Source organism: Mustela lutreola, chromosome 4 (genome assembly GCF_030435805.1).
Source record: "Mustela lutreola isolate mMusLut2 chromosome 4, mMusLut2.pri, whole genome shotgun sequence".
NCBI classification, from domain to species: domain Eukaryota; kingdom Metazoa; phylum Chordata; class Mammalia; order Carnivora; family Mustelidae; genus Mustela; species Mustela lutreola.
In genome coordinates this window covers 31334597-31350054 of record NC_081293.1, presented here as the reverse complement: position 1 = coordinate 31350054, position 15458 = coordinate 31334597, and the positions used below count along the sequence as shown (strand labels likewise).

Sequence of the window (15458 nt, the reverse complement as noted above, 5' to 3'; positions counted from 1 at the left end):
TTAAGTAAGATGTAAGCTGTAGGTTTTTGCTTTGTTTTGTTTGTTTTTATTTATTTATTTTTTAAGATCTTATTTATTTGAAAGAGAGAGCAAGTGAAAGAGAACATAAGCAGACTACCCACTGAACAGGGAGTGTGGTGTGGAACTTGATTCCGGGACTCTGGGATCATGATGTGAGCTGAAGGCAGATGGTTAACCAACTGAGCCACCTAGGTGCCCAGCTATAGGTTTTAGGCAGATGCTCATTATCAAGTTAAGATTATTTCTCTCTATTCCTAACTTGCTGTGTTTTTATTATAAATGTTAGATTTTGTTAAATGCTTTTTTTTTTTTTTTTTTTCATTTAAATGCTCAGTTGATGGGGCGCCTGGGTGGCTCAGTGGGTTAAGCCGCTGCCTTCGGCTCAGGTCATGATCTCAGAGTCCTGGGATCGAGTCCCGCATCGGGCTCTCTGCTCAGTGGAGAGCCTGCTTCCCTCTCTCTCTGGCTGCCTCTCCGTCTACTTGTGATTTCTCTCTGTCAAATTAATAAATAAAATCTTAAAAAAAAAAAAAATAAATGCTCAGTTGATGTGATCATGGGATTTTTCTTTTTTAGTTTATTGATATGGTAAGGTTACACTGATTGATTTTCAAATGTCAAACCAGCCTTGCATATCTGGAATAAATTCCACTTGATCATGGTGTATAATTATTTTTTACATGTGGATGGTTTTGATTTGATATTTTGTTGAGGATTTTTGCATATAATTATAATTACATTTTAAGTATATCTGTTATGAACACCAAATATCTACATTTTTTTCTTGTTGTTCAATCCAAGAATCTCTCTTTTAACAGGTGAATTATAGTTATTTTATAACTGACATACCTGGCATTATTTCCTTCCTCGTGTGTGTGTGTGCATTATTTGCTATTTTTTTTCTTTGCTTCTTTTGTTTCTCCTTGACTGCTTTTGTAGGAATAAGATATTTTCCGTATTTAGTTTTTATTTCCATTATCTCCTTTCTAGTCTTTAGCATTGATTCTAATTTTTAACATTCAAACTGGACTTAAGAAAGTACAAAGAATTCACAAACTACAAGATAGACCTGAAGAAATCAGAATCTCCATTCTCATTCTGAGAATACAAGGATCTCAAGGCATTTTAATTTACAAAGAGACCTTTTGCTGTTTCACATTACTGTTTACTTGCTTTTAAGATCCCAAATAAATTGCTATTTACCAATGATTTGTTTTTAAGACAGATTTATATCTGCCTTCATATTTACCATTTCCTTGCTTACTGCTACTTCTTGCATTCCAAATCTCCTTCCTAGAAATGCATTCTTTATTATTCTTTGATGATGACAATAAACTCTCAGTTTATTTTATCCTCAATCTATTTCATCTTCACTCAGTTTATTTTATCCACACTCTAGAAATTAAGTCTAGCTGGGAATGTACAAAATCCCAAGTTGACAGATGTTTTTCTTCAAAGACAGTATTCCAGTATACTTCAGTCTTCATTATTAACAACAGGAGATATCCTTATAGTTTGATGGTCATTCCTTCACCTGTTATCAGTCTTATCTTTTGTTCTGTTCTCCTTTTGTTTTTTGTCTTTCTCAGCATGATTATAATTGTCTAAATATGGATTTATATGAATTTTCTGCTTGAGACCCAGTACAATTCTTCCTTCAACCGTGGAAAATTCTAATTCCTCATCTGTTTGACCACTGCCTCTTCTTTCCCAGTATCCCTATGAAATTTCTCTCATTTTCAAGGATTTCTACTGATTATGTGCTTAACAGTCTCACTTTACCCATTGTGTCTCTTTCCCTTCTTCCATATTTTCTTTGTCTCTCAATGGTGAAATTTGTGTGGTTTCCTCAGATCTATTTTCTAATTCATTAATTCTCTCTTCATTTGTGTTCAATATACTATCCAATTTCAATTTTAACAATATATTTATCATTTCTAAAAGCCCTAATGGCTTCTAAATCTGTCAATTCTTTTTTCCTCTCTACTATAGTTTCAAATTCTTCCATTGGTTCCTTTGTTATATATACTTATTTACTCCTTTAGATTGTCCTATTATTCTTATATCTCTGGGTACCAATTCTCCAATTTATTGTCTCTGCTGATTCTCCTCAATGGATTAACTTTTTGTGTTCCTAATGTTTTTATTTAAATCTCATTTTTAGGGGAGATCATTCCTTTCTAAAAGAGCCCCATATGCCATCAATTATGACTGTGAGCCTTTTTTTTTTTTTTGGTGCTGTGGGGATTTTAGGGTCCTAGATCAGTTTTTATGTTATTTCTAAGTTTAGGGTTTCCATATTTAGGAAATGTAATTTGAGAACTTATACCAACATGGGGAACAGGATTTCAGATTCAGTTTCTCATAGATGATATATTTTTACCCACACTTAGAGCTTAGGAAAGAGAACAAGATTTCTTGCCACTCCTCTTAACCATTGGGCAGAATATTTTTTTTACTCTCTCTCTCTTTTTTAATGAGTATGAAGCCCTTTGAGGGTGTTCATTTTATGCAATATCTCATGCTTCACATGGACCAAGGCCATCTCTCCTATATTTATAGGCATGAAGACACCAGCCCCCGTCCCCCAAATCTTAGCCCAATTTGAATGCCCTCTACACATTCTTGCCACCATCTGAAGCTTAATTCTGTGGATTTGTGTTCCCTCTTCTCTTCTAATCATGGAAATTTCTCTTTCTATCCTTTGTTCTTAACTCTGTATCTTTTATTTGGGATGTTGGGAAGGTTATATATTATTTTCAGCAGTTCTGTTTTTGTATGGGGGTTCCTACTAATTCAATTGGTCATACGAACAAGAAGCCTGTCATGTAATACCTTTTAAACATGAAAATAATTGTTTTACTGGTAAAATTTCTAGATCAGAAGTCATACACTTGCAACTTTTGGGATAAACCCAACCCACAGATGTGCTTTGGTTGGCCTGGACACTTTTGGCCCACAATATGGGTTTTTTTTTTTTTTTTTTGGTTGTTGTTGTTTTAATATCATTTTAGAAGCCAACTTTTACAAATCAAGGGATTTCACATCAGGATCCAGATTTTCTAGTTTTTCTTTAAAGACAGAAAGATGTGGCAACACTGGGCCCACGTTCCCTCCATCATTTACAACCCCTTCGAGTTCAGTAGTACCTGCTCACCATAGGTACAGCATATGTTGTCCTGGTTGTGGGAGCCTCTCCCCCACTTCCCATTGTCCTATATAGCCCACACACACCCCCGCCACATTACCTGCTGGGCCTTTGCAGCTATGCCAACACCAGACAACAAATTGCATCCAAATGCATTCAAATGTGAGCTGCCCCCATCGGCAGGGAAGCTCCCCAGGGAGGGCACCCATCCCGGCAGGCCTGCTCAGTACTCCAGGCACACCCAGAACAGCACCTACTTGCTGGTAAGTATGCACTGCTTTTGCAGTCTGAATGAATTAATTAAAGAATGGAAGAGTTATTCTAAAAATAAACAGCCCAACAGTCCAAACAATTCCGTGGCGGAAACGCCTCCAAAATGTTGGCAGCCCTAAGGCCCTTAATGTTTAAACCCTGAGAATCATCATGTCTGAAGTAATCACAGGCAGCGATGTAGCAAGTGGAAGTTTATTATTCATTTCCCAGAGGGTTTTCAACAAGTCTCTTAATTTTCTTCTGCCGCCAACTCTTCTTTGGAGAATGGGCAGAAATAGTCCCCTAGTCGAGGGACCAGTGCTGAGACAGCCCATGTTTCTCAGACAAGCTGGGCTGCGTCCGCACGTGGGCCGCTCTGGCAAGGGCTGGGCTGCGGCCGAGTCAGCGTGGGAAAATCTGAAGTGCACCTGGAAGGAGACGGGGCTGTAATTTCCAGAGATGGGTTATTGAATGACAGCTCCCCCCTCGGTCCAGTGAGAAATTTAATTTGCCGAGGACTCAACACAGGAAGCATTTGCAGATTAAAAATATGTCTAAACAGATGTTCTGCTGAGCCTGGAAGAAGGATCTTAATGCAACTGTCATTATTGGATTTTCTTGGATTACTACTATCTGGAATCAGAGTCCACAGAGAAGGATGTAATTATTGATTATGGCCAAGAGTCCTACATTTGAAGAGGAGCTCAGGGGCATCTGAAAGGATTTAACACGCTGCGGGGGGAAGGCAAGGGGTGATGGGGGATAAAGTCCATTTAAATTCTCTGGCTCGGGGAGCAGACCCTGTCCTCTGCGGCCACAGCTCTTCAAGGTTCCATCTCCAGCGGAAGGCACAGGCGTGTCATAAACAGAACCAGGCCCACCCCAGCCTTCTCAAGTGAGGCACTGGGAATTTTCCATGATTTGACTGGTCAGCCCCACACTGGGAGCAAACATCCTGAGAGTCCAGCCGTCCACAACACCCCCCACCCCAGGGTGGTGGGCAACATAGCAGCTGGCCTGCAAACCTGGAGAGGCTCCTCCTCCCTGAGGAGGCCCTCTGTGAAAGTGGAGACTGAATTATTCCCCATGACAGTTTTCGAACCTGGCTGCACATGTGAATCGGCTGGGGAGCTTTTTAAAAATTCTGGTGTCCGCCCCCTACCCCGAGATTGCCACTCAATCAAACAAGAGTGGAACCCAGGCATGATAGTTTTTAAAGCTACCAGGTAGTTCCAAAGCACAGGGACGTTTGAGAACCATAGATAAGGTTAAGAGCAGGGGATTGTTTAGGGTCTGATGAGACTTAGGTTCAAGATAAATGCTGCCATTTGCTACTTGTGTGGCCTTGGATAAGGCACTCTTCTTGCCTTTGGAATCTTCCTTCCTGCCGCTTGCTGGTGTTGTGGGCACTGAACCAGGTAATGAATGTCAAACGCCTGCCATGGTGAGGGTTCCAAGCGAGCTTCAGTAATCGCTAGCCAGGTCTGCATTTGGGGACGGGCTAGAAAGAATGCCTAAAATTAGGTTCAGTGGTAACACCCATTACTGACATTAGTGACATTCAGGGGTTTGCGTGCTGGGCAGTGCTTTGTAAGTGCCAACAGTGCAAACAAGATTCCACTGTGATTTCCTGCAGCACAAAGCCCTTAAGAACTGTTACTGGGAGTAAAAGGTCCATTCTCATCTATGAAGATGGTTCTGGAAATCGGGCTCTATCGTAACAGTCAACAGCTTCATTGGAGGAGCAGTTACACACTCCATTTCATTAATCCCATTAGCAGCCCTGAAATGCAGGCTGAGCGCTCATCTCCAGGGGAGGGAGACTCCTCGGACCAAACGGTCTGCCAGGGGGATGCTGAGTGAGCAATTCTCTGAGCCGCCCCCCACCTCCCCGCCCTTCCCAGAGCTGGGAGCACAAATCCCTGCCGTCAGGGCTGAGGGGAGCCACATAATGCCAGGAAATAAGCCTGCTGCTGAAGCCAGGGGGCCGTGGTGGGAGGGGGACTTCCCTCAGATCCTTTCTCCTGCTTGGGCGGTCTCTTTTTCTGGGGGTGTTGGGAGGGGGTCGGGTTGTGATGAAAGGGGAATCTGAGATTGACACAACTTGTCTTATCTTTAATTCAAACAAAACAAGCAGCACCCATGCTGGCGCCTGATAGGGCCCTGGAGAGATGGATCAGATGGAGGGAAGGCTGGAGGGACAGGCTAGAACGGCCTGCCTGCGGCTCACCTCTGAGGGTGCCAAGGGTCTCCTTCCCCATCAGGCTTGCCCGAGATGCTTAAAGATGTGTCTGTCTGCTGCTGCAATATGGTGTGGAGAAACTTGGCCTAGCCTTGACTCTCTTTCAAAAAAAACCGGGGTCACTGGACGGTCTGCAGACTAGGATTTAGCCCACTGTAGGGATGTGAGGCATGGTGGCTAGGGCAGTGCTTTCACTGTCCTCCTTAAAAAACCCAAGGAGATCTCGTGTTTCTGTGCAGGTGCCAGGCACAAGGCAACCTACCAGAGGCGGCATGGTAATGAGCTGCGGCAGCCATATTCCTTCCGGTCTCCCTTATTTGTGTTTCTGTGCAGCTGCTGCACAGCTGTGGAATCCCAGTCCAGAGGTGGAGGGTGTCCTTCCAGGGCTGCATAACATTATTCTTGGAGGTGGAGGTAAAGAGGAAAAAGTGGAGAAGCTACAGTCACTGAGTACCTCTTAAATTCCAGACACCTGGCTATGCACTTTGCATAAATATTTCTAATTCTCTCCAAACCTCATGTGAATACTTACCTGAGGTCCTAACTACTAAGTGGCTAAGCTGAAGTACAAACCCACGTGCGTCTGATGGTCCAAGTTTATTTGGTTGGGTCATTTTACACCAACAAAGGAGGCAATACTACGAACCCTGACCCTGTCCATTGCTGGTGGGCAGGTAAGAGGCAGTGAGAGAAGGCTGGAGTTGGTCTCTAAGCATGGCCACAGCTCTCCTCTCCATGAGCTCATGATGCTATTCGCATTAAGGGGTGGAATCTCTTTTCTTCCTCTTGAAGCTGAGCAGCCCTTTTGGCTTGTCTGACCAATAGACTATGGCAGAAGGAGCATTCTGGGTACTCTTGAGTTCAGGCCTTAAAGAGACTGGTGGCTTCTGGCTCTTCCCTCTGAGAAGCTAGCCGCCATATTGTAAAAAATGGCAAGTTAGACAGCTAGATGAAAACCCATGTGGCGAGAAGAGCCACATGGAGGCCCATGTGACTACAGCTTTTTTTTTGGACCACCCAGGCCAGCCCAGGCCAGCTGCTAGATGAATGCAGTCAAGTGAGTGACCCAGCTGATGTCAGCCAAAGAAACACCCCACGGAATCCAGTCAACCCACAGGATCGTGAAAGATAGCAAATCACTGTCTGAAGTCACTAAGATTGGGAATGGTTTTAGGCAACGATAAATCACTTAGGAAGGAAAAATCAGGTGTGGCATCTACATTACTGCGGTGCTAGCAAACCCCTCTAGTTTCGGTCCCACCTCCTAGGCTCCATTGTCGGCACAACGTGCTGGTCATCCGTGGCCAAATCAGAGTGCCATGGAGATTACGAGATGTCTGGGGAATCTGAGAAAGCACAAGTCAAAATACTTTGAAAAAGCAAAGCAGGAAACCACAGATTTTCAAGGAAGCCCTGCACACGGTCCCAGCAACATGCTATGAGAGGGAGAAACAAATGTACATTTGACAAAGGAGGGGGTGCGACGTGGGAGCTGATGGATCTGCCTTTGTCTGAAAGAGGCCAAACTGGTAAGTGGGGAGGATCAGCAACCCAACAGAAAAATGGGCAAAGACAGGAAGAGGCAGATCACAGAAGTGCACCCCTATGTCACTGGCAAAGGCAGGAAAAGAGGCTGGGAGTCAGCAGCAGGCAGGGAAATCCAAATTCAATAATAATAAACTCCTATTTACATTATCAAAAACAGAGAGCACGTAGTGCTGGAGAGGATGGGGTAAGAGGGGCACACTCACAAGTCACTCTGGAAATGTGAGCAGCTTTAAGCCCACTCCAGGAACACCTGTTAAAAAACATCCCAAATGCGTAGGATTTAGGTTTGGGAACGTCTACTGTGGCATTGCTCGTGATGGCAAAAACTTGACAGGGAGTGAATGTTAATAGATAAGGGAACCATTGGCTCAATTATGGCCCATCCACGCCAGGAATATTTTGCAAAATATTCAGAAGAATAAACCGAAGCTATCACCAGTGCGTTATTCAGGGATTTTCCCATGACATACTGCTGAGTGAGAAAAGCAGGATTCATAAAAAGCACGTATTGAATAGGATCCCGTTTTGTAAAATGATGAAGCTTATATTTGCATGTGTGTTTACATCCCTACAGAAGTGTCTGTGTGAACACACGTGCATGGAGGAAAATACGAAGGGTGCCCACAGAACCATCAGCCGGGGTTACTTGGGGAAGGGCAGAGGAGCGAGATGTGGGAAGAGAAGGAAGGAAGGTAGCCCAATTAAAGGGAAACGAATTTAAAAAAAAATTAAGAAAGGATATGATGGTACCGTTACATGTATGCATTTGTGTGAAATGATATATATGCATATGTATGTATAAAATATAAAATAGCATTCATTAAAGCGAAAACATAAAGCAAATAATGATTTCTACTTTATCCCTAAATAGGCATCCTTGAAAACAAGGATTCTGGCATGTAAAAATTATTCCTTTTGACAGGGCCAGTGGTGGGATGGATAACCCATCTGACTGTAGATCAGAAGATTCTAGAAATTATTTCTTTTGACACTGTGTGTCAACTCTACTTCAATAAACAAAATTTATTCCCTCTGCCCTGCATTTATTTTATGTAGAAGAAGCGTCATCGGCAGCAGCAAGCCCTGATTCCTGCAGGGTGCTGGCCAGACAGAAGCCCACCCAGCAGCTTCTCTCAGCCAGCATGGCTTCTGAGCGGGAAAAACTCCTCCACATGGAGATGCTTCCAGTGAGACGCCCTCCTCGCAATCCCGGGAAGGCGCACACGTGTGAGCGTCAGTATGTAGACAGACAGACTTCCAGGCAGGCACCTACTGATGAGTGTCCCTGCCCACAGGCGGGCACAACCTCACCAGCCCCCTCCCCCAGCCTCTCACAAGGTCTCTGAGCTACACCTTCTCCACAGCTCCCATCCTAGCTTTATTTTCCCTCCTTGCCTCCCACGCCCACTTGTTCTTGTTCTTGTTCAGATGTCTAGTCCCCAAAGCTCCATGATCCCTCCTGTCAACCCTTGGGGGTTGCAACTCACAAGCTAAGCAGCCGTGAGAAAGGTCAAAGCCAGACTGAAGACCATTCCGTCCCTAAGTAGCCAAACACCACCCTCAGCCAGTCCGTCCTCAACAAAAGGACACACTCCCCCGTGCCCAGAGACTTTGGTGCTCCTAGTCCACTAAGATAGCAAGTAAAAAGTGGAATAAGAGGTTCCCAAAGCTGGGGCACCTGGGTGGTTCAGTTGGTGAAGCATCTGCCATCCACTCAGGTCCTGATCTCAGAGTCCTGGGATCGAGCCCCGGATCGGACTCCCTGCTCAGCAGAGTCTGCTTTTCCCTCTCCTTCTGCTCCTCTGCCTGCTCACTCTCAAATAAAAAAAATTTTTAGACCACAGTTAACGTTAGGTTACGTACACCTCACAACAAAGGTAATCCGCTTGGTAGCTAAACACTTTAGACCACAGTTAACGTTAGGTTACGCACACCTCACAACAAAGGTAAAAAAAATTTTTAAGAGGTTTGCAAAGCCAGGGGCAGGGGGAAAAGGGGAGTGACTTCTTAGTGGCTGTGGGGTCTCCTTTGGGGTGATGAAAATTTTATGGAACAAAAATTTTTCTGGAATGAAATAGTGGGATGGTCATACAACACTGTGAATGCACTTAATGTCACTAAGTTATCCACATTAAAATGGTTAAAATGGAAATTTTATATTATTTGAAATTTATCACAGCTGAAATGGGAAAAAAAAAATAAGTAAAAGACCCAAAGGCCTGGGAGGGCCTGACATTACCCTTGCTAGCTTCCTCACTGCTGGTGTTGGCAGCTGTTGCATTCTCCCAGCCCTCAAATGGCTGTTCCTCCAGTCCACCTAAAGGAACGAGAAAGAAAAGTGAGGATGCATCAACCTTCTTTGTAGGAGCACCAGGAGCTCGGGAGCAAACTTGATCCCCTGGGGGATGACCAGGATCCCTGGCAGAGCAGGAAAGATTTGACAACACGGGTTGATTGAGAGCCCATCACGGGCGGGGCACCGTTCTAGATGCAAGGGCGGAAAAGAACCCGCTTTTTCATACCACGCACATAATTCACCAGTTAGAAATGTATTACTCTCCTCCGTCAGTTCAAGGGTACTTGGAGTCAAATATACAAAGTTAGGAGGCAAATCCCAAAGTCAACCTGGAAGTCAGCTTCCTTGCGCTTACCCCAATTAGGAAGCCCGCATCGCATGTAAACAGGACACCAGCTTCTGAATGCAGCGAGGAGCCTCAACACTGCTTTTAAATACGTGATGTGGTCAGCTACTGCCTTGGCTTAAGTAGGCATTTGGGTTTTCTCTTTGGGGTGAGTCTCATTTTAGAAATTGTTCTGTTGACTTTATATATCAGACTCTGCAAACACGGCCTCAGTCAAAGACAGGCATGCTTGTCTTTATTTGCGAGTAGCCCTTGTGTATAAACCTGGTTCACATCTGTCCCCACCAGGAAGGCGGTCAACCAGCCATGAGTGTTAGACCTACGGTGAGCTGGACCTGAGTGCGGTTCCAGGAGCCGGGGGACTCAGCAGTGAGCTAAGACAAGACAGATGGGTCAAATGGGCAGCGGGACGAGAAACGCAAGGTAAGAGAACAAAAGGACAAAGTCATCGTGGGTTCAGAAAATCTGAAGATTGGATGCAGGATAAGGTAGAGTGCTCAAAAGGGGCCTTCCCTGACCATGGACGCAGAGGTCTGGGCCAGGACCAGGAAAGAATCTGGACTGGGAATGAGCTTGCCCCACGGAGGGGCTCATGGTGGTAGGCAAGGGGGAACCAGGCAGCGAGGGAGGCCAGATCCACAGGGATATGAGGAATATAGTTGCATGCAGGGAAGCAGGGAGCCTGATGGATTAGATACGAGGGACTGAGAGAGGTCCCCAGTGACTCCCACATTTGGGGGTTGAACAACTGGGTGGGCTGTGACACCAGGGAGCAGATCTGAGGACAGAGCCCATGTCCAGAAGAGACTATTGTACATATGAAACCACATCCAAGCACCTACAGTATAATCAACTTATACAAAAATAATTTCTTGCGTCTGTTTAGAAATCTGCAGCTCATGGAGCTGTTTCTCCCTCATTAAACATTCTGTGGCAGAGGGAGTGTAACCCCATTTTACAGAGGAGAAAATCAAGTCACAAAATGAGTGGCCCAGGGTCGTGCTCAGGACACCGTCTCCCGGTCAGAAGCCTGAGGATCTTCCCTGTGCTCCACAGCCCACAGGCTTCCAGCAATGCTCAAGGTAAGGTCCCAAACAGGTGACCCAATGACCTGGCCCAGCACAACCCTGGGAGCCGGCCCTGAGGCCCCGCAGCCGGGCCTCCACCACACAGCCCGCCTCTTTCCCTCTCCTGCCGGCGACCCTGGCGGCGGACCAGGCGCGCGCTGACATTTTTGCGGGCCTTCATCCTGCTCGTTCTGTGGCCTCTCTGGCCAACTCGGAATCCGCTCACACACTCCCTGCAGCTGCCGGGGGGGTTGGCTGCCAGCTCCCAGCCCTCTGGGTATTCTTCCAGCTGCGGTATCATTTCCTCTCGGGCTGAAGGTCAGGGGAAATCCCGATGGTGTGAAAATCACAGGCCGGCAGAGGAATGTGGCATGTGAGGAGCGAGGGGGAGCCTGAAGCCAGAGCTCCGGGAAAAGCTCCGTCTCTGCTGCGTAACTGCGGCTAAGACCTTGGGCGTTTGTATTTTTCATCTGTCAAATGGGCTGTTTGTTTTGAAGACCAAATGAGGTAATGGGTTTGTTTAGGCACTAACTCATTCAACAAATATTTATCCAACACCTGCTACAGGCCAGATGCTGTTTCTGCTGCTCAGGATACAACACAGAACAAACTCTACCCTGACCTCATGGAAATTATATTCTGATGGAAGGGAGGGGAGAAAACAATAAGCAAATAGGCGACTAAATATTTAAGTCAGTTGCTGAGAGGCGCTACAAAGAAAATAAATGAGGGTGAGGGGGAAAAGGGGGAAGTCTAGGGTTAAGGGGTTGCTGTTTCGTGGGAGACGGAAAAGCAGAAACCTGGAGAGTGTGAAGGAGAGAGTCTACCGAAGACTGGGGAAGAACATTTCAAACTGGGAAAAACAAGGGGTGCAAAGGCCCTGGGGTGGGAGTGCGGGCTTGGTGGTAGGGAGGAGGTATGACTGGAATGGAGCAGATGAGAGAGACAGTAGTAGGTAGTGTGGCCAGAGGGCAGTGGAGAGTCTGGAGGGTTGGCTTGTGTGGTGCCATTTCCAGGATTTGGCTTTTATTCCGAGGGATCCAGGCGGGAGCCAGAGAACACGAGAGGGCTCTGGAACGGCACCAGTTTGAATGTGACCAGGGTTACTAGCAGTGGACAGGAGAGGACTCAGAGGCTGGCTTTCGGAAGGAAACTCCACACAGCAGCAGCCCCGCAGAGAAGGTCGGTCAGTTTAGATGTGCTTGGCCCCTGAGAAAGGGGTGGAGGGAGGCGAAGGAACGAAAGCTGAAGGACCCCCGGGCACAGCCTGGGTTTAGGGTTAGCTGTAGGCTGTGGCAGAGGAGGGCCGGGGTGGAGGACTTCTGACCCACTCGGCCCCCTGGTGCTCAGAGCTATAAAAGGAGCTCGAGCTCTGATGTTGAGGCAAGAACGGGCCCCTTAGTAGCTAGAGGGGGGAAAGGATCAGTGTTTACCAAGTCCAGTGATGGAGCCGAACACGCACTAAGAATAGGGCTAAATGCCCTCGTTGTATTGTGTTTAATGATTGTCGCCTCACAAAGACACAATGACAAAACAGCCATAACCATCCGCATTTTCCAGGGAGGACACAAGGCTCCAAAAGGTGAATCGACTTGCCTGTCTCGAGGGAACAGAGATGGTTAGCAAGGGAGATGGATGAAGGCGGGGGTGGGGGGTGTCTTATCCGACTCTCCAAATCTTTACTCCTTCCACTCAGCTTCGGGACCAGAAAGAACAAGTTCAGTGCCAGGGTCGCTCTCCCTGATGAAACCCTTCCTGAGGCTCCCCACTGCCCTTGGGATGAGTTCTAATTCCCTGAGGCCTCTCCTGCCTGGTGCCCTGGGGCTTCCTGCTACTTCCCTGCTGTCCTATTCAGCCACCCATTCTCACCTATAGCACCTTCATTTCTATTTTCCTCAGCCACACCCACCTCTCCGCTGGCCGGATCCTAGTGGTGCTTTAAATTTCCGCAGGGACACCACTTCCTCTAAGACACTGTCCCACAGTTCCTCCCAGGTTAGCAGCACTCTGTGTGCTCGTGCAGGGCTCGGGCTGATTCACGTCCCAAACCGCAAGGTGTGGACCTCTCCTGTCCATTCAGAGGATCCTTCAGTTTGGTTTCTAGTTTTTAGCATCTTGATGAAAGGGCCCTTGTCTTGTCCAACAATGAACACTGCGCCCGGCAGATAGCAGACACTCAGTAAAATACGGGATGGACGGATGAATGGACTGATGGACGGATGGACGAGTCAGGTAGACAGTTCTTAAAAAGATAACTCAATCTTTTCTAACTCAGCCTAACAGATGGAACAAATGGTTTTCATCAGCTTTTATGGAGAAAGGGAAGCAGATATTCTTGGGACAATGGTTCTCAACCTTCACTGCAATTTGGGATCACCTGGGAAGCTTTTTAGACAAACCAGCCCGGAGACCGGGACCCACCCATTCAGAGGTTCTTATTGAATCAGTCTGGGCCTGGGCTGGGCCTCAGGATTTTCAAAAGCTCCTGAGGGGAGTCTAAGGTACAGCCAAGCTTGTGATTCTCGACTCAGAGAACCTGTAAGAGGAAGCCTTATCTTAAATTTTCTTACAACTAAACTCTTCCTTCCCAAGCTCCCCAGGAATGAAGATGTGGAGCTGGAAACACATCAAACACTAAACAACAACAACAACAACAACAAAACTCCTTTCTCACATCTGTATCAATGAAAAATGTTGCTCTCTTCCAGTAAAAGCTAGCAAGTGAGTAAGGCAGGTGTGACAGTGGCTGGAACAGCAGCCCCAGGCACCATGGAACAGGAAGAAAAATATAGCCTGCCCGAGACAAAGATTGGGGCAAAGGGCGGAGGGAGCATATTTCAGGGTGTGGGGCTATATTTTTCCTTGGGTGTAACTGCAAGACAAAAAATATTTGAAAAAAAAAATACATATATACGCCCGTATTTGATCTTTGGTTAATTACTCTTCGGGGTGAGAGGATATGCAGAGACCTTGTAGATTTCATTAGTCACAGGGGCTTATTCAAACGTCTCCTTTGCATAAGAAACCCAGGCTTACAGCTGGTCTCTGGGAAAGAATGCCCTCCAGGCCTTGAAAAGAGAGCTACAGGGCTGTTCACGCTCTCACTGAAACACAGCAGAGGTCAACGGCCCGTGATGCATGGGGCCAGGCTGAAATGTTTCTATCCAGCATTTGCAATTCAATCCCACAGTTTCCTTTATAGAACAATTCACTAAATTCAGAGTTGTTCTTTTTTCTAATTCACCATATAATTCACCTCCCAAGTTCAATTAAGAAGCAATCTGTTAGCAACTTTGGGAGCAAGCTGCTTTTCTTTGGGAAAGCCCAATTTTCTTCCGCTCCCAACAAAAAGTAGCTTAATTATATGCATCATACGAGACATTGATGTATACACAACACTCCTCCACCATAATTAATGAAATATTAACTATATACATCCAAAGACATCTAGGCAAAAAGAGATGGGCTCTTCCAAAGCCCAGGAGGACAGAGCCTTGTCCCAAATATCAATACTGATCATTTGAATATATGTTCATGCATAATGACTATGAATTAATATTCATTAATATGGTTTTATAGACAAAACTTGATATCAGTTATTCCTTCTATCCCTCATTCATAGAATCTAACATTACGTAGTCCTTGCTTTTCTTAAACACAAGAATAACTATGATTTTAAAAATTTTTTTATTTTTTATTAACATATAATGTATTATTAGCCCAGGGGTACAGGTCTGTGAATCGCCAGGTTTACACACTTCACAGCACTCACCATAGCACACACCTTCCCCAATGTCCATAACCCAAACCACCTTCTCCCTACCCACCTCCCCCCAGCAAACCTCAGTTTGTTTTGTGAGATTAAGAATCTCTTATGGTTTGTCTCCCTCCCTATCCCATCTTGTTTCATTTTTTTCCTTCCCTAAACCCCAAACCCCCCACGTTGCCTCTCAAATTCTTCATATCAGGTAGATCATATGATAATTGTCTTTCTCTGATTGACTTATTTCGCTCAGCATAATATCCTCTAGTTCCATCCAGGTCGTTGCAAATGGCAAGATTTCATTTCTTTTGATGGCTGCATAGTATTCCATTGTATATATATACCACCTCTTCTTTATCCATTCATCTGTTGATGGACATCTAGATTCTTTCCATAGTTTGGCTATTGTGGACATTGCTGCTATAAACATTCGGGTGCATGTGCCCCTTCGGATCACTACATTTGTATTTTTAGGGTAAATACCCAGTAGTGCAATTGCTGGCTCATAGAGTAGCTCTATTTTCAACTTTCTGAGGAACCTCTATGCTGAATAACTACCATTTTTAAAGTGTTGATTATTTTCAGGTACTATACAGACATAAATCAATTTAATCCTCAAGCCAACCCTTTGAGGTAGGTATCATTCCCATTTAACATGCAGGGTAACTGAGGCTTAGGGTAGTTAAGATATCATTGGACACACACAGCCATTGGGTAGAAAGGTTGAGATTCTCTCCAGACAGTCTGGTGTCAAATGCTTTAATATACATCACAC

At 45.5% G+C, this 15458-nt stretch overlaps 1 protein-coding gene across 1 annotated transcript in view; it reads right to left on the bottom strand.

Moving 5' to 3' along the window:
- Nucleotides 1–15458, bottom strand: part of TLL2 (tolloid like 2) — a 120153-nt gene that overhangs the window by 63609 nt on the left and 41086 nt on the right. The window contains exon 3 of the mRNA XM_059169311.1: nt 9451–9528. Within this exon, the coding sequence (XP_059025294.1) occupies nt 9451–9528 (78 nt within the window). The remainder of the gene's footprint in view (nt 1–9450; nt 9529–15458) is intronic.